The 17,951-nt window shown below is 62.3% G+C and overlaps 1 protein-coding gene across 4 annotated transcripts in view; it reads right to left on the reverse strand.

Moving 5' to 3' along the window:
• SCUBE1 (signal peptide, CUB domain and EGF like domain containing 1) overlaps nucleotides 1-17,951 on the reverse strand; it is a 115,277-nt gene that overhangs the window by 31,056 nt on the left and 66,270 nt on the right. For 3 of the 4 annotated variants that reach the window (XM_070051506.1, XM_070051504.1, XM_070051507.1), the window contains 2 exons: nucleotides 14,545-14,661; nucleotides 11,757-11,846 (listed from right to left, as the gene is read on the reverse strand). In XM_070051506.1, coding sequence (XP_069907607.1) covers nucleotides 11,757-11,846; nucleotides 14,545-14,661 — 207 coding nt within the window. The remainder of the gene's footprint in view (nucleotides 1-11,756; nucleotides 11,847-14,544; nucleotides 14,662-17,951) is intronic. The other variant, XM_070051505.1, reaches the window with a different exon arrangement.

Raw genomic sequence — 17,951 nt, forward strand, 5'->3', positions numbered from 1 at the left:
GAACTTCACCTTGGGCAGTGCAGGGACCTGGTGTCTGTGGCTCAGCTGTGGCCAGTGGCCTGCTCGTGGCTACTCTTTCCCGTCGTGGGCGCTGCTGAAAGGCGGGGCTCCTTGGCCCCTCAGCGTCCCCACAAACCCTCACCTGGTGCCCTGTCCTGCAGCGTGCTGTTCTGTGGCTGGAGGCCTTGTCCCTGTTCACCCAATGCCCTGCTCACGGGCACCACTACAAGGAGCCTCCCTGGGGCCCCAGATACGGAGACCAAGGCCCTCCCTGGACTTGGACGGGAGGGTCTCCATGCCAAGATCTGACTGGCACCTGGCCCGCTGATCCCCGTTGGACAACGGGGGTGGCAGGCCAGGGAACCGACCTCAGCTGTCACTCGCAGCACCCACACTGGGGGATGGAATACACTCCCAGCTTAAAAGCTCCTGGCCCAGAATAGTTGTTCAACAAATGCTGGTCTCCTCGCCTGGACCCACCGCACAGAGGGCCCTGCCTCCCACTGCTGAGCAGAAGAGCTAGTGCACCCCCACTGCCCCAACAGGGCCTTCGCAGCCTCTCACGTGGGACGGCCCCTTCCCGGGGCGGGGATGAGGAGGGAGAGTGGGCCTGCGCGCCAGGTGCAGGTAGTCAAGGCTCTGGCCTCGGCAGGGAGCGGGAACTGTGTGTGTGTGGCGGCGAGGGAGCAGGCACTGGGTGCCGGGCCTCTTTAGTGGTGGGGGCAGGGTGCATGCAGGCACTGGGCTGGGTCTCCAAGGAGTCCGCAGCTCCCGTCCACCGTTAGACGCCTGATGGGACTTGGAATCTGACCTTCCAGAGCCAAGGGGCTCCCGGGGGCCTGCTGGCCCTGCCTGCCCATTGGATGGAGAGAGGGGGCTGGGGCCGGGCCTGAAAGGTCGCCCACTGCATGACTCTCTCCCTGCAGTGGGCAGCTCTGGTCTCCCTGTGTGGTCCTGTCTAGTGGTCAGAACATCAACTTCAAAGAAAGGGGTTCTGGGCTCCTGAACCCCAGGCAGGGCCCTGGGGACTTCCTGGGTGCTGAGCAGCCATGCACCATGCCTGGTTGTGGTTCCCACACCACGTTTTTGTGCCCCACCCTCACAGCTCCTGGCCCTCCATGTGCCTGGCCGTAGAGACCGAGAGGCAGTCTACACTGTGGATGGGACCCCCATCGGCCTGACTGCCCCACGGCTGTGTCAGGGCAGTGCTTGCCAGCAGTCCTAAGTCTCCGACTCTGCTCAGGGGCCTGCACAACCACACAGGTACCCCAGCCCCCAAGGACCCCTGCTGCAGCCAGGGGCCCAGGGCCCGGTCCACTGCTTCCTCCAGCCCCCGCTCTGACGGCTGCTGTCCTGTCGTGTCACTGCATCCCAGCAGCCTCTGCTTCACTCTGGGTAGCCCGAGATGTGTGCCCACAACCCAGAGCAGCATGGAGTCTCCCCGGGTGGTCTGCTGGGGACTGAAGCCCACCCCTACAGGAGGGGCTGAGGTTTCCCAGCACAGGCTCCCTTGCTATCTGCCTGGGGCCCTGCCCAGCCTTGCCACTTGGCCCCCAAGACCAGAGGCCACGGCTGCCTCCCAGGGACTCAGAGGGCAGACATCCCTGTCCTCTCCTGAGTGGGCGTCTCCACCACGGGTCACCCAGGCACAGCGACGGGAACTGGCCCTGGGGGCTGAAGGCAGATGGGGCTCCACAGGCACCCTGGGGCTGGGACTGAGCACAGCCTCGAGGGCTGGCAGTGGGACTGCAGGGAGGCGGGTGTAGGCAGGCCTCCTGGGGTTTGCTCCCATGGCTCTGGGGGAGGATCTGCCGTGGGAGCCAGGAGCCCTCCCGTGCCTCCTGCTCCTGACAGCCCAGAAAGCACTTCTCATCCACTGACCCCAGAGGCCTCACAGCAGCCAGGGGTGGCTCAGAGAAGTTAGGGAGTGCACGCAGGCAGGACTGGCTGCACAGCTTGGGGGACCCAGTGAGAAACACAAGTGAGGGGCCCTTGTTCAGCATTCGTGGAGAATTTCCAGACAGACCAGCAGTTGGCCTCCTCAGGCCGGGGCCCTGGCCACGTCTGGCAGCTGTCAGGAGCCAGCACCTGAGCCCAGGGCCGCACGATGCCAGGCGGGCGAGCGCCAGGACCAGGCCAGGGGGCAGAGCAGGCAGCCCGCAGCAGGCGACACCTGCCTTCCCCGGTGGGGTGGCGGGAGGGCCAGCCTGGGCCAGCTGTGGCTCCACAAGGGAGGGGGAGACCCTGACGAGTTAAAAGGCCCAGTCCCTCCCCTGGGGCTAGGCCACCGAAGGACAATCCTGCAGAACACACGCGTTACAGAGACAGACAGGACTCCACTGCCAGCCTTGGGAGCTTGGGCCCATCCCCCACTTGTCCAGCAGCAGGGTGACAGTGCCGTGTGGGCTGTCACACAGCTGTGAGCCACATGCACTCTCCGGGCAGCCCAGGGTCCGAAGCCGATCCACTGCTCTGCTCTGGTCGCCTAGAAGCCAGTCCCGGGGCGGGTGGGGGAGCTGCAGCTGGACCTGACATGCCCCATTGTCTACTTCATCAGGGAGACAAAGCAAGGCACAGAACTGGGCCCATCTCTCACACGGCTGCCTCCACTCCATGCCCTACCATAGCCCTGACTGGGGCTCCACAGGGTTCAATGGGATGACTCCCTCGGCCTGACATAATTAAGCCTGGGGACTCAGAGCCCACTTTTCCCCCAAGGGCATTTTCTGAGCCCCTCCCTGGCCTCTGACCCCTGGGACAGCACGGTTTACCTACGTGGTGGTTCCCCCATCAACCGCACGGCCTCCAGAGCTACGTCAGGGCTCCCCCTGCCCAATGCCCTGCACGGGCCACTGCAGCAGAGGCCAGTAACCTGTGGGGACAGGAATGGAATGGAGCAAGGGCCCAGCTCCTGCCAGAGTCAAGGGCCCTGGAGGCTGCAGCTGAGCTTGGGGGGTGGGGGAGGGTGCTGAACAGTTGAGTCCCCGGCTGAGGAAAGCCAGAGCCGCCTGCAGAAGCAGGCCACAGTGGAGTGCTGTGATGGCCCGCCAGGCTTAGCACAGCTGCACCAGGGAACTCTGGGTCCAGCGTTCTCCCCTCTCCAGGCCCCGGGTCCCCACCTGCAGCCTCAGCGAGGACTCCTCACTGGTGCAGGGCCGGCCTTCCCCAAGACTCTCACCCAGTAAGTCCCCTGTGGGCCTAGTGCCCACGGCCACCCTGCCCTTGAAGGCTCTGAGTGTGCCCTGTCAAGGCCGCCTCAGGGTTAGTCCTGCTGCCTTCCTCCCACTAGAGTCAGCTGTGAAGGGGGCAGTGACTGGTCCTCTTGGCCTGTTGACCCTGACCCCTGACCTTCCTCCTTCAGTGACTGGCCCACACTGTGGCCCTGCCTGAGGGGCCCTCTGGGCTCTGGGCATGCCCTGTGGCCCACTGTTAGAACTGAGCTGCAGGCCATGTCCTCAGCAGGGCAGGTGCTCAGGGCCAGTGGCCTGGCCTTAACCTCACTGCCCCGGCATCCTGCCTTGGCCAAGTGTCCACCCCAAGGCCCACTTGCTGCGGAGGCACTGGGGAACGTGCAGCTGATTGTGTGTGGGGCTGGAGACGGGGGTCAGGGCAGCAGGAGGCGGGGGGCTGTGCAGGCCAGGACTGCAGGACCGCCAAGGTCAGGGCTCCTAAAGGGGAAGTGGGAGAGGACACCTGGAGGCCCCGGCCCAGCACGCACCCTGCTCTTGGCTGAAGCCAGCTGGACCTCTCCGCCCACGATGCCCAACGCGCTGCCGGCCTCAGCTACGTGCTGGGCTCCGTCTTCCGAGCACGAGGCTCAGCAGCTCCGAGGCTCGTGAAGGCCCTCGCCGACTGGCTGTGCAGAAACACAAGGCCTGGCCCCACCTCGGGGGACCTCCACCTACCGAGAACTGCCAGCTCGGGGCTCTGTGGAACTATCTCCCAAGGGCGCCAGCTATGCCGGGAGAGTGGCAAGCCACCCCCTCACATGCTGCCGGCCAGGTGGGCAATTTCTCCCAGTGCTTGGGAAGCAGAAGCCATGTGGGTCTGCAGCAAGGGACTGGGGGAGCCTGCGGGCTGGGGAGGCCTGGAGAGAAGGCTGTGGTCAGGGGTCGAGACACGTGGACCTCAGGAGAGGCTTCCTCGTGTGGCTGCATCTTAAGGCAAGTGGTGGGGCAGGCCCCGGCAGCACGTCTATTCCTGCCTGGGCTCTGGCCGTGGAGTGGACAACCTCAGGGCAAAATGGGGGCTCCATCCTCGGCAGAGAGGAGGGGAGGGGCCCGCAGACCCCTCTACAGAAGGCTTGGTTGGGGGCAGGGGCTCAGGAGGGGAGGGAGCCTCAGCAGATGCTGAACAGTGGGGGGGGGGGGCTAGCTGCATGTGACTGGGGGGCTTGGGGCCCAGAGCACCCCCCCGACAGCAGGCCACACTCGCGGAGCACACCCAGGCCAGGCCCTGTGCAGGACCGTCGCCTGCCTGCCCTGGAGGGAGAGCAGTGTGGCGAGGGAACTGGGCAGGCCACTCTCCCTGACCCTCAGTTTCCACGTCTACAGCACGGAACGGCTCCCGGGGGCCGCAGGGAACATTGACCGTGTCCCAGGTGTGCAGACAGCTAGCTGCAGGGAGCACAAGCCCCATTCCTGATTCCAGGTTCCAGGTTCCTGGCCTGGGAACTTGGCTGAGGACGTATGCAGGGACACCCGGGGCAGGAGGCGTGCCCAGTGCCTGAGCACAAATGTCCACCTAACACCTAACCCTGTGACATGGGGACAGGGCAGGGAGGGTGAAGCTGGCACTCATGCCCATGCCCACCCTCCCTGCCCCCAGCTTCAGTCTGGGAGCTGTGTGGACCCTGGTGGGGGTGTGGACTGTGGGCACCCGGTCAGCTCGTTCGTCCATGGGTTTCTAGTTTCCTATCAGCCCAGCAGCATGGTCTGAGCAAGGCCAGGTCTCCCAGCTCCTGTCCAGCGCTGGTGTCACTGGCTCTGCACAGAGCCCTGGGGTAATGCTAAGAGCAAGGAAGGGGATGATGGGAAAAGTGGCCCATGAGGCCAGGCACAGGGCACTAGCCTTCAACCTCGCCCAAACTCCTCTGTGCAAACAAGAACCCAAAGACACCTTCGGGGCTGGGTGAAGTGTGAGGGAAGCTGGCAGGGGCCATGGTCACCTTCTTTCTCCAACAGGGGCTGGGTGGCAGAGAGGCCCGCTCTAGCCGGGCCTGAGCCCAGGAATCCAGGATTGCCCATTGTCACATCCCTTGAAGCCTCAGTCTCCCCATCTGGGGCCAGCCAGTGCCTGTCCCCTCCTCTTCTCGTCAGCCCCTCCTGGCACTGCATCCTCCCACACTCTGCCCTGTACACAGCTGAGGCCTTAACCTGTCTCCTACGGTCCTGGGAGTGTGTGTGTGTGTGTCAGAGAGAGAGAGGAGAGCGCGCGAGCGAGCGAGCGCAGGAGGCCTGTTGGCGTGCTGGCGGAGGAAGGGTGAGCAGTGTGGATGGGGAGGCAGGGGTCAGACAGAGTTGGCCTGAGAGGCAGAGCCCTCCCCGATGGCACCGGGTACAGAGTGATGGGGTGTGACACACGGAGGCAGGAAGCCCAGGACAGGCTCAATGTGCCGGAGCTGGGGGCAGATGGAGACAGGTTCCAGGAGGTACCTGGATGTGTGCAGCAGAGATAGGAGGCTGGGACACAGCTCGGTGAAATGAGGGGATACCCAGGCCTGGGGCTGGTGGAGTAGAAGAGGAGGCGCAGGTGGGCCCTGGATGGACAGAGGAGCCGGCACGGGGCTAGGCCGGGTGGGGAGAAGCAGGAGAGTGTGTGTGTGTAGAGGTGCACTGCTCAGGTGGCTGGGGACAGTGTGGACAGCTGGGACCCCCTAGGTGTCTGCCGCACTACCACGACTGCCCCTTCTCCGCGCTCTTCCCTGGCCCTGTGCCCCCTGCCTGGAGCGCTCAGGACGAGGCGGCCCTTCCCGGCGCTGTCCTGCCTGCCTTCCCTTCCTCTTCTGCTCCCTGGAGTCTGGCAGGTCACGCCCCTGGATGGGTGGGAAGCCTGGGGCTGACAGAAAGCTGCAGCAGGGTCTCCCCTCAGTGGGTCCTGAGGAGGCCACGAGCCCAGGCTCAGTGCTTGCCAGGTGGACGGGACAGGTGGGGGGTAGGGAGACGAGCCTAGGGAAGCAGAGCAGGGGAGGGCCAGGGAGGAGGCCCGGGATTCCCCTGTGCCCCGCATGCTCACCTGCAGCCGAGCTCCCGGCCACCTCCCTCCCCCGCACGGGTGCCCTGAGCCCCCGCCGTCTGCTAATCACACGCCGCAAGGCTGCCTTGGTGCCAAGCTCTCTACACACTCTCCCGAGTCCGCTCACCTCCTCCCCACAGCTCCAGAAGTGCACACCAGTATGACTCCGTCAGCTCAGAGAGAAGTGGAACTTGCCCTTCAGTGCGGCTCCTCCCCCAGGCCTGTGGATGCTTGGGCTGTTCCCAGGCCTGTCTGGCAAAGGCCTGGGGATACCTACAAAGGGGCTGCCCTCAAGGTGCAGAGGGACAGCTAAGGCTTCAGGGAGTTCTGTCCCTGCCTGCCAGAGCCTGGGCCTCAGTCCAGGCACTGTCCTCACTGCCCTGCCCTCCCCAACCACCACAGAGCTCCACACCCGCAGACCCTGAGCAGAGGCCGAGAGGCCCGGGCAGCGCCAGGCAGGGGCAGAGCCAGCTGTGGTGGCATGAGGAGGAGTTCCCAGCTGCCTCTCTGCGATGCCTGCACCAGCTCTCAGGTGGCCATGAGGTTTACACGAGGGCTAGGCAGAGAGCGAGACCCTGAGAAGGCTGGGACCGAGGGTCGCCCCGACTGGAACTACTGGCTGGGTGTGGGTCCTGCCGTAGAGCACTGTTAGGAACGGGCCAGAGCCTGGGACAGCCATGGGCCTGCTCTGATCCTTACTTGGGGTTAGCGGGTCCAGAGGGCTCAGACCGTGGCAGACTGTGGCTACTGAACACCGTGTGGCCTCCCCTCTCAGGGCCTCGGGATCTGTACCTGTGAGGTGGGGACATCTGTCTCCTGGGGCTGTGGGCCTCATTGCAGAACTGACCAGAAAGTACCTGGCTAACTGCAGTGAGGACACAGCACTGGCAAGCAAGGGCTCAGGTAGAGCAAGGGGCTGGAGACACACAGAGGCTGCCTGAGAGACGGAGGGGGACAGAGGGTCAGGTGCATCCCACGCTTCCAGGAGGGTTTGGGAGGCCCTGCCGTGTGCTGGGAGCTTGGTGGTCCTGGGCTGAGCCAGTGCAGAGGCGGCTCTACCTTAAGGAGGTTGCTGCTGGCCCTAGCTGAATCATCTGCTCTGCAAGACGTCTGTGGCCTCAGCCCCACATCCAGGTCCTTGAGTGGCAAAGGGACTCGCAGGGGTGACCACAGCAGGGACCCTGACATGGCGGCAGTTCTCCTGGTTGCCAGGGTGAGCCCCATGGGCACATGGGGGGTCCTCAGAAGTGACAGCGGGAGGCAGAAGGGGCCGGTCAGAGACACCACTGCTGGCCCTGGAGCCTGAGGGAGGGGCCCCAGGCACTTCCGGAAGCTGGCTAAGGTGAAGCGAGGGCTTCAGACTGAGACCCGGAGGACACAGCTGCTCACGCCCTGGCTTAGCCCCGTGCTCACCCTCACCCCTCACTCCTGTCAAGACTCTCAGTGACAGAAGGCAGTGCGCTGGCGTTGTTCTGGGACGCTGCAGGGTACAGTCACGCGTCAGCGGCAGCCACAGGAAGCCTATGACTGCTTTTGGGAATGGGACAGATTTAAAGGCTGGCGTTGACAAGTCTGACTCACACAGCCACGGATCTTGCTGAGAGGGTCCCAGGCCCTGCGGGAGGTGTTGGCGTGCACCCAGAGCTGGGCCCTGGGTGCCTCCCATGAGGAAGTCTGCCAGATAATCGACGTTTATCGCTTTTTCTTTAAACCCAAGGCCTGACCCCATGCTAATGGGCATGCATAACTTGCCGTGTTCTGAGGCCTCTGTCCAGTGAGCGTGACTCGCCCTGTTCTTGGTGGGTGGGTGACTGCTGTCAACCGCTACAGAGCAGGGTGGGGCAGGGCCAGCTCGCCCTGCGAGGCCACAGGTCCCTGTGCTCTCCGAGGTTTTCTCCCTCTGTTCACCACTTGAAGTCAGAATCCTGCTCTGTCTCCACCAGGGCAGGGAGGGCGAAGCCACTTAACCCCCTGCGTGCTGTGGCTTCCAGCACCGTTGGCCTTCCTTGTGGCCTGGTGTGGCGGGCAGTCCTGGGGAAGGCAGCCAGCGCCTTCCTGTCGGGCGCTGCAGGGTTTGGTCAAGGCTGGTGTTTGTATAAGTGCTGGCTTCTAAACTCGGGGACCTGGAGTTGGGAGGTTAGGACCTGGCTCAACAGAGCAGGCAGGTTCCACGCCAGGACCAGAGAGGCTCACACACAACTTAAGTGCCTCGTTTAGTTCCTGCATTCTGTGTTCTCTGTTTGCTTTTGACCTGGCCCTGGGCTGTGCTGAGACAGGCTGTTAATTAAATGACTTGTAGACATTTATGGGACTGGCAGGCATGATTATTTATGAAAAACCTCTGAGGCAACAGCTAAGAGCATGTGAGATCCAACCTCTCTGCCTTGGAATGGGACGGTGGCAGCAGGGAGCTGGGCTCCCAGGCCGCTTCCTCTCTCTGAGCCCCGGTGGCTCCTCCGGCCAGAACGGGCATGTGTCCCAGACACCTTATGGGGAGAGGGGAGAGCGCACTGGGAAGAGAGGGGGTTCATCCCGAAGCTGCAGGACAAGTCTGCTCCTGACGGTGGGCACCATGGAGAGCGGCGAGGCTGGGGGCTGGGCTGGCAAGCCCAGAGCTCGTGCCCTCCTCCACCCTTTCCTGCCCACTCTAGAAGCCCCATGGCCGTGGGAGATGACTGGCATCTCAGCCCCTCTGTGCCTGTAGCACAGGTGCCTGGCCAGCCATGGAGGAGCCCTGTGCCACAACTGCTGTGGGCCCTGCTAGCGTCAGAACACTGCAGTGCAAGCTGACTGCCCTGTCTCCTCTCACGCAGGCATGCTCCCTGTCTTTCCACGGGGAGCTGGCCAGCAGGGCCATCGGGGGCATGGACTGTGGAGCCAGGCGACACAGGGTCTGACCTTGCGTGGGACTCTCAGGGTCTCATCGTGCACCCGCTGTTGGGTTGACCCCCCGCCTATTCTTCCTTTTCCCTTCGCAGACCGCAAGCTGGCCCAGGGTCTTGTGGGGTAAATGGCCCTTACCCCTCCCCCAGGTGGCATCAGCAAGTGAGGCTGACCCAGGTCCCACTCCTCACCAGCTAGGCTGCTGTCTCCATGCAGGGCCAGGCTCTAACCTCACGCCCAGATGTGCCCTGCTCAGCACAGGGCAGGATGGGATGGCCGCTTCCCTCATTTTCCACACCTTATCTCCATTACTGTGGCCTGGCAGCTGCTGCTTCTCACGGGGCTGCCAGTCAGGGCCTGAGTCCAACATCCCAGGTCTGCCATGCGGGCAGCTCTCAGAGGAGAGGGGTGCTCTTCAGCTGGAGGCCCAACTGGGCTCGGGACTCGGGATCCCAAGACTGGCCTTTTATGGAAGCCTCTGAGGGTGACTGCCTGGTTCTGGGTGGAAGGCCCCGGAGGGTGGCCCTGTCTGCCCGTGCTAAGTACTGCAGGGAGACCAGAGCAGGCCCCTCCCGTCTGTGGGCAGATCAGCTCCAGGGGTGCAGGACGGGGGGTTTTGGTAACCAGAGAGGTCAGAATGCAGGGAGGCCTGGCACAGATCCCTGCCTCCCAAAGCCTGCATGGGCAACCTGGATTCCTGGTACTTCCCTCCTTCCTTCCCCAATCCACCTCTAGGGTCTGGCTCTGGGCTGTCACACAGATTCTAACTATGAGAGCAGACAGGCCCTCCCCACCTGCCCCTCCACCTCGCCATCACCCAGCTGCTTGACGCTACCCCAATCAGCCCTGTCGAGCGATCTACTCTTCCCAGGGCCCCAGCTCCAGGTCTTGCCTGTTCTGGGTGCTGATCATTCTGGGGCTCCCACTGCCCCCTCCATCCGCCCTCTAGAGGGTCCACTGCCTGACTCAGACCTTCCAAGGAGATGTGGTCACACCCAGGCGGGAGCCCCACAAATCCACCCTCTCTGCCATTCCTGGCTCTTCCAAACCAGACTGCCCAAGTCGACACGACAGCCACACCCCGAGAACCCACGGACGGCAGGCTGGGCCAGCCGCACCCCGAGAACCCACGGACGGCAGGCTGGGCCAGCTGCACACCGAGAACCCATGGATGGCAGGCTGGGCCAGCCGCACCCTGCGAACCCACAGACGGCAGGCTGGGCCAGCCGCACCCCGAGAACCCACGGATGGCAGGCTGGGCCAGCTGCACCCCGAGAACCCACGGACGGCAGGCTGGGCCAGCCGCACCCCGAGAACCCACGGACGGCAGGCTGGGCCAGCTGCACCCCGAGAACCCACGGACGGCAGGCTGGGCCTCAGTGCATCCTGGTGCCCGCGTGCTGCTCTGGCCTCTCCGCCTCTGATGCTCTCATGTCAGAAGCAGGGCGATCGCTGCCCTGCCTAGCACGGACTCAGTGGCTCACAGAGCACCAGCCGGGCCTATGATCTCTGTTCATCAGTGCCCTAAGGGCTGGGCAGGCCCCAAGGCCAGCACAAAGGCCACATCCCCCCCACCCCGTCCTCTGGATCTCCCTCTTGCTTCCTCTCTAGTTGCTGGGACCCCTCCGAGGTCCACCTGAGGACCAAGAACTAGACGATTCCTCCAGGACCCTCAGGCTCTGACCTGGGGAGTCCTGTGACCCCAAACACTTTTGAGATGCCGACACGGACATGACCTCTGGGCTGAGCAGGACGAGCTAGGGTCCCCCAGTGAGCTTCAGTCTCTTCCTCTGAAAATTGGGGACCACACCACCTGACCCCGCAGCTGCCAAGGCTAGTGTGAGCTACTGGAGTGCCACCAGGAAGGCTGTGACAGCTCCAGGAGGCTAAGCTCAGGCGGCCCTGGGGGCTGTGAAGCTCCAGGAGGCTAAGCTCAGGCGGCCCTGGGGGCTGGTGCGGCCCCGAAGCCAGCCCCTAAGAACAGTGGGACACCTGACGGGCACAGGTCTGGGGAACAAGCAGGCAGACTGGCTGCCACGCCTCTCTCCCTTCTCTTCCTCCTCCTCCTCACACTGGCCTGGCCAGCCCTGTGAGCAGGCCTCCCAAATCCCGAAGTGGCACCTGACACCAGGCGGCTCTTTCCCTGAGAGCTAGAGGTCCTGGTTGGCGACTCCCTTCCTGGACTGTCTGCCGGGGCCCTCCCACACTGGTGCCTCCTCCTTCCGAGTCTCGGTGCAGCCTTTTCCTGGGGTCCTGGCTGCTTATGGGGGTGCCTACTGCACGCCAGGAGGCTTGTAAACACCGCCTCATCACAGGCATAGGTGTGGCTCAGGGTGCGTGGCTACAAGCACACAAAGAAACACGCGTGTTTGATGGAGGGTCACAACTTTAAAAAGGAAAGTGAGTTCCCATCTGGAGTGAGCCCCCCACTCTCACACACACACACACACACACACACACGTGCTCACATGCACATGCTGGCACCCACACACCAGCACACACTCACACACGTGCACACCTTCAGCACACACCCTCATGCCAGCATGCACACAAAGGCACACATGCCAGCACACCCATGCTCACCCACGCACACGCACACGCGGGCAAGCGGGACAAAGGAAGTGGAAGAAAAGTGTTACCCATGAGTAGCCGCCGTTTCACCCGCTTGTCCACATCAGCTACTGACGTGGCACTGAACTGAGAGCGCTCAATTGCAGCCTCATCCTTCTCTAAAACAAAGTAAGGGACAAACACGAGCCCGCGGTTACTGGCAGCCCACTCCCCACGGCCCGACACACAGCCAACACAGCATGCTGGGCCCGCACGGCGTCCTCGCCAGGGCTGATCCCAGGAACCTCCAGGGCAAAGCGGAGAGGCAGCAAGGATGGGCGCGTGTGCAGACAAGAAGGGGTGCCCACGAGATGACCCAGGACACAGAGGGGGCATGGGGCCCAGGGACAGAAAGAGGGGAGGCTGAGGTCAGAGCAGACAGGCCACAGAGACAGCACCACCGAGGTGCCCCGAGACACAAGCCGTTACAGACCCCATGGCCCGGGCTGGAAGGCAGGCACAGCACAGGCACAGGACAAGGGGACAGGGCCGTGAGGCCGGTGATGGGTGGGCCCGGGACAGCAGATGCCCTGTCATAGGACGGGAAAGCACAAACACTCATGCAAAGTTAAAACAGACCACGTGGAAGGACACACACGAGGACAGACCCCACTGAAGGTGCAGACGCCGGGGGACGGACTCGGGAGTGCTGGTTGCCTGCTTGTCTATAGAGGACGAGAGCTACGCGTTCAGGCGCTCCACTAGGGCGCAAGGAGGGTGCGGCAGGGAAGCTGGCCTGGGCCGGGCAGGGAGCGTCGGGATGCTGCGGTGCAGGGGTGCAGGGGTGCGGGAGGTTAGCTGCTGGGAGCGTCTCTGCTCAGCGCGGAGCATGTGGGGACCTCTGCTCCCAAGGGGGAGCTGATGAGCAGTGAGCAAAATCAGACGGAAGGTTTCTCACCCTGGCCAGGGTGGAAGCAGCCGCAGGGGAGGCTGGGTACGGGAAATGCTCTCTACCGAGCGGGGTGGGAGTAGGGTGGGAGAGGGGTGGGAGAGCTACTGTAGGAAGCAGATGCAAGCGGGGACCTTCACATGCAGGACAGAAACAAAACAAAAACTGAGAAAGGGTGAGTGAGGTGGACACGGACAAGGTGTGTTAGACACAGGCAGGGGGTCTGGCCCGGCCGCTGTTTGCACTGGCCCAGTGGCTGCAGAGCTGGTTCCACTGGACACGCAAACTCTGAGGGGGACGCAGAGCAGACGAGACGGGAGGAGGCAGGGTGGCCCCGAGCAGGACAGCGGAGGGACAGAGGCAGGAGAACAGGAGTTCTAGATGGGATCAGGCTGCAATAGAGACACTGGTCTGAGACCGGGTTTGGCTTTTAATTTGCTTTTTTTCTGATTGGTTGGTTGGTTTGGTTTTGGCTTTTGGTTCTGAAATTAACGAACATCAGTTATCAGACAAGACAGGCAATCAGGGACCATCACCAGAAAGGCAGGAAGAATGAGATCAAATGGAATAAAACATGGTCGTCTGAAAGAGACCACACGGAAGGAGAGCCACCGCAGGCAGCGCCCTGCCACCACAGCCCAGCTGCCGAGGGACGGCCCAGCGCCCCGCCTGGCCCGGCCCGGCCCCCAGCTCCTACCACGGGGACAGAACGCGACAGCAGCTCTGGCCCCACGGGCTTTTGCTTGCTTGCCGACACCTTCCAGCCACTTCAAGGTCCCCCAAGAAATACCTTCTAAGGCAACAAGAAACAGGGCCTTTCTTTTTCAAAAAAAATAATAACCACGGTGACTGCCTTGCGTTGGGTCTCCAGGGTTTGCTGCACAAAGCGGGCAGGAGCCGTGGCGTAGCAGGTTAAGCTGCCGCCTGGGATGCCCGCCTCCCAGCTCGGAGTGCCTGGTTCACCCCAGCCACTCTGCTTACCACTCTGCTTCCTGCCAATGTGCGTAGGAGGCAGCAGGTGTTAGCCCATGTGCTCGGGTTCCTGCTACCCACAGGGAGACCTGGACTGAGTTCCAGCCTCCTGGCTTCAGTCTGGCCCAGCCCTGCCTGTTTGGAGGAGTGAATCCAGCAGGTGGAAACTTTCTCTCCCCGACCCCTGCCTTTCAAATAAATAAATTTTTAAAAAAATTAAATTTGCCAATGTTGTAGAGAAAGAAGAGGGTGAACTCTGGGTGCCAACTTTGAAATTCCTGTTTTTTTTTTTTCCAGTTAAAAATTTGCTGTTATTCTTGAGGGAGGACAAAAAACCCTATGTTTAGTGATTACGGCATGAAATAACCACAAATACTCAAGCTTCCCCTTGGAAACAAGGGCCAGGAGGAAGGAGGGGGCGGAGACTCAATCCAGAATCCGTGTGACAGGTGAGCTGAGGGGGGGTGTGTCTGAGAAGGGCAGATGGCAGGTGGAAAGGAAGTCCCGCAGAACCCTGTTAGCGTGGAATGGAAGCGGTTAAAACCCCGCCCCCACCGCGGTTCACGCCTTCCATTTCCCCTAAAGCCATGTTCTGAGAAAAACGTGGCTTTCCAGACGCCATGGGCACTCGTGTCCCTAACAGAGGCTGGGATGCACTGCATAGCCCGGCTGTGTTCTCCACACCCGGGGAGGAAATGGTGCTTGTAACCAGAGGCTGCCCTGAGAGCACGTGCCGCCTCCTCCCCACAGCCCACCGTCAGGACAGACCATGCCAGGGAACCCAAAGCAGAGGGGCAGCGGCTGGACTGCAGGGCCCTGGGAGTCTCCTCGGAAGCCCTCCTTGGGGACCCTGCCGTCCCCATCGCCGCCATGGGCCCTCCTCCTCTGTGTCCCTCCAGCTTCCTTCTGGGAACCGGGAAGTGGCCGGTGCTGGCAGGGCCAGGCCGCTGACTCACCGATGCACGTCCGACCGTCCGAGTGCAGAGCGTACTTCTGGTGGCAGCCGCACGTGGGGCCCGTGTCCGTGTCCTCACAGCTGTGCTGGCAGCCTCCGTTCCCATAGTTACAGGTTACTAGTTAGGCCCAAAGCGTGCACACGTGTGTACAGACAGAACGAAAACAAAGACCGTTAGTTTGCCAGTGTTGGGTGCTGCTTTTCAGGGGCGGGGGAGGGAGCGAGGGCCTGACGACTGGGGAACGGGGCCAAGAGGCTTGCAGACGATCGCTACACATACCCACCCCCTTAGCCCTCTAGGGTCTGGATGGAGTCACCCACCCTTACAGGTGAACTGGCGAGGGCCAGAGAACAGACTCCAGGCTGCTGGGCTCTGGATGGAGCTGGGCACAGACCATGGCAGCCGAAGTAAGAGCCAAGCCAGACGGTTTCCCCTTCCCCAGGCTGTGCGGCGCTGGCCGCTGCCAGTCTCCAGGGGCCCATGTCAGTGGCAGGGCTGCTCGCAGGCCTGGCTCGAAGTGATGCCCTCTGCAGTGCCCTTGGGGTGTGTGGGAGGATGTCCCCAGAGATGTCCACCCTTTGTCCCAGCGGCCATCTCAGAACACCCCTCGAAGCCCTCATGCTCCAGACCCCGGCCATGTCCACACAGAACTCCTACAAAAAGTGTCCTTGAGGTGCACTATTGGAAACAACATAAATAAAGCAGGTTCTCTTTATTATTGTTATTTGTTTACTTTGAAAGTCAGAGTTACAAAGAGAGAGAGAAAGAAAGACACAGAGATATCTTCCATCCACTGGTTCATTCTCCAGATGGCTGCACACCAAAACCAAGAGCCAGGAGCTTCATCCGGGTCTCCCACATGGGTAGAAAGGGCCCAAACACTTGGGCTGTCTTCCACTGCTTTCCCCAGGCCATTAGCAGGGAGCTGGATGGGAGGTGGAGCAGCCGGGACTTGAACTGGTGTCCATGTGGTACGCTGGTGGTGCAGGCTATGGCTTTACCGGCTATGCTTCAGTGGTGGCCCCAAGCAGGTTTCATCGTTTGCAACATCTGGTGCCCTGCAGCCCAGAACTGCAAGATGTTTCACACCTGCAACCTCGGTTGGCTGAAAAGGGGCTGAACACAGAGGAGCCAGTCTGAGGTAGGACGAACTGCAAGTTCAAGTTTACTTAAAAGAAAGCACGTCATCATTTTCTGGGGCGAGTTTCAAGGCTGGAGGAGGACAAGGTGACCAAAACTCTGTGTGTGCTGGGTTTGAGAGCCTCCACTTTATGAGGCTGGTGAGGCAGCCGCACGAGATACTCCGGGCCCTCGCAGACCGGGTGTCCTCTTAGATGCCTTGACCGTGAGTCCGGAATCCTCGCCTCTCTTCACTTGCTTGGCGAAGGAGGTTAGAAAGAGAAAGGCCCGAGGGGCACAGGGCACTTCTAGTCCCCAGACGCTGTCCTCAGCAACCAGGGTGCCAGTGGGCTGACTCCTCTCCCATGGAGTTGCTGGCTTCCCAGGGACGACCTGTAAACCACTTCCGGGGGCACAGCTGGGGCTTGGAGCTCTAACCACTCCGCCCCCACCTCTCTGAGCACTCTCCTCTCTTCACACTGCTGCTGGAGCCGGGCTCCTGGGCCGCTCTCTCCTCAGGAGCAGCTCAGCCCTCTGGCCAGCGGACAGCCAGGGAAGCCCGGGGCTCTGGAAGCTGCACTCGGCACAGATCTCAGGCTGGGGAGCCCAGGGCTGGACACCATGTGTCTTCGGGGACTCAGAGGAGCCCCATTTGGGAGTGGGCAGGGCTGGGGCTGGGGGGGCAGTGGGAGCACCATTCTGCACAGGTCCTGGGCTCCTCTGCCCAGAGAGTACCTGGAGCAGTTCTGGAAAGACCACCTGAGGCCGTGGCCACTCCTCGATCCACAAGGACGTTCATGCATCTCAGAGACCCCCCAAGGGCCAGCGTTGAGCACCCGGAGAGTCTTCAGTGTGTGCGAGGGGGTTTTGACAAATTCGCAGGAAATGCAGAGTACGAAAAAGCTGCACATGGATTTTCAAAGATGTTGCACCAAAATAAACTTACCTTGAATTCTGTTTCCCCGGACTCTGTGAAGCCCACCTGTACAGGGAGATGCTTGAGCCTTGAGCTCCGGGAAAGGATGAGGAAAAGCCCCTCTGGCCCTGGAGTGGAGACAGAGCTGGTGTGGGGCCCGTGGCCCCCTCGGCCAGGGAGGCGGGGAAGACAGGCCTCAGCCCACCACAGCTTGAGATCTGCAGCTTCCTACGCGGAACGTGCACCTCAGGGCCATCGCAGTGGACGTCTCGGCACTAACCGGGCGCTGACCCTGCCTCATCAACAGCACAGGAGCCCGAGCCGGACTGGCTGGGCGGCCCCTTCGCGGCCACGCACTCCTCGACTCTGAAAATCGTCCAGGCTCCCCACGTCTTGACAACGGCAGCTGCCAGCAAGCACCAGGGCAAGGCTTTGGCCCTTCTCTGACGAGGGGGCGGCTGGTGGCAGGGGAGGTAGGGTGTCTCAGCTGCTCATGGAGCCCTGACCTCTCAGACCAGGCCAGTCCCCAAGGAGAGGCCCTCAGAGCAAAGTGTCCCAGGTGGATCAAAGAACTAGGCAGCAAGATGGCCTTGGTCGTGCTGGCTGGCGGCGTCCCCAGCATCCAGCTCTGGCCTGGCTCAGGACGGACACCCAGCCTGACTTCTGATCGAAGGAGCACCCTTGCTTTCTGGCGAGGCGACCGACCGGCCGGCGGCCCAGCCTTCTTGCTGTCGGTCTTTCTCGCAAGGAAATTCAGGTCGAGCAGTGAGCAACAGGAAGGCTGGAGTTGGCGCCTTCCCTGCTGGCTGGTGGAGTGTCACTCACGGGCTCGCCCTTGGCAATGGCACGTACGCTTCTCTTTGCTGACCCACGGAGAGCCAGATGAAGAGCGGGGCCGGTCCACGTCTCAGGACCAGAAGGAAGCAACTGCGCTCCGGAGACTGTGTGGGCCACGGACAGCTGGAGCAGGAGGGTGCACAGGGAGGACCGCGGGGAGCAGACTGTAAAGCTGTGGCAAAGAGCACAGGAGGGCTGCAGGTGGCGGTGGGGTCACTGCGCCCACGGTCGAGGCCACGGGCCAGCTGTCTCCACTGCAGAGTGCAGGTGGGAGCGGCGCTCCACGAGGGCTGGCCAGCCTCAGTCTCCCCTCTCAGCAGCTCTCCTGGGAGAGCTGGGTCTGAACCCCTCTGATCTACTTTTCTCCATCGAAGTGGGCGTGGCACGGAGCACTGTCTCTGGCCGTGGAGGGCAGCGCTCCGTAGCAGCCTCCCGTGGCTCACTGCAGACACGGGGCAGAGGGGATGTGGGTCTGGGCGGCCTCCCACGCAGCAGCTCTGAGTGACTCAGCCACTGTCCCATTCTTTCTGGGGAG

Source organism: Oryctolagus cuniculus, chromosome 11 (genome assembly GCF_964237555.1).
Source record: "Oryctolagus cuniculus chromosome 11, mOryCun1.1, whole genome shotgun sequence".
Taxonomy (NCBI): domain Eukaryota; kingdom Metazoa; phylum Chordata; class Mammalia; order Lagomorpha; family Leporidae; genus Oryctolagus; species Oryctolagus cuniculus.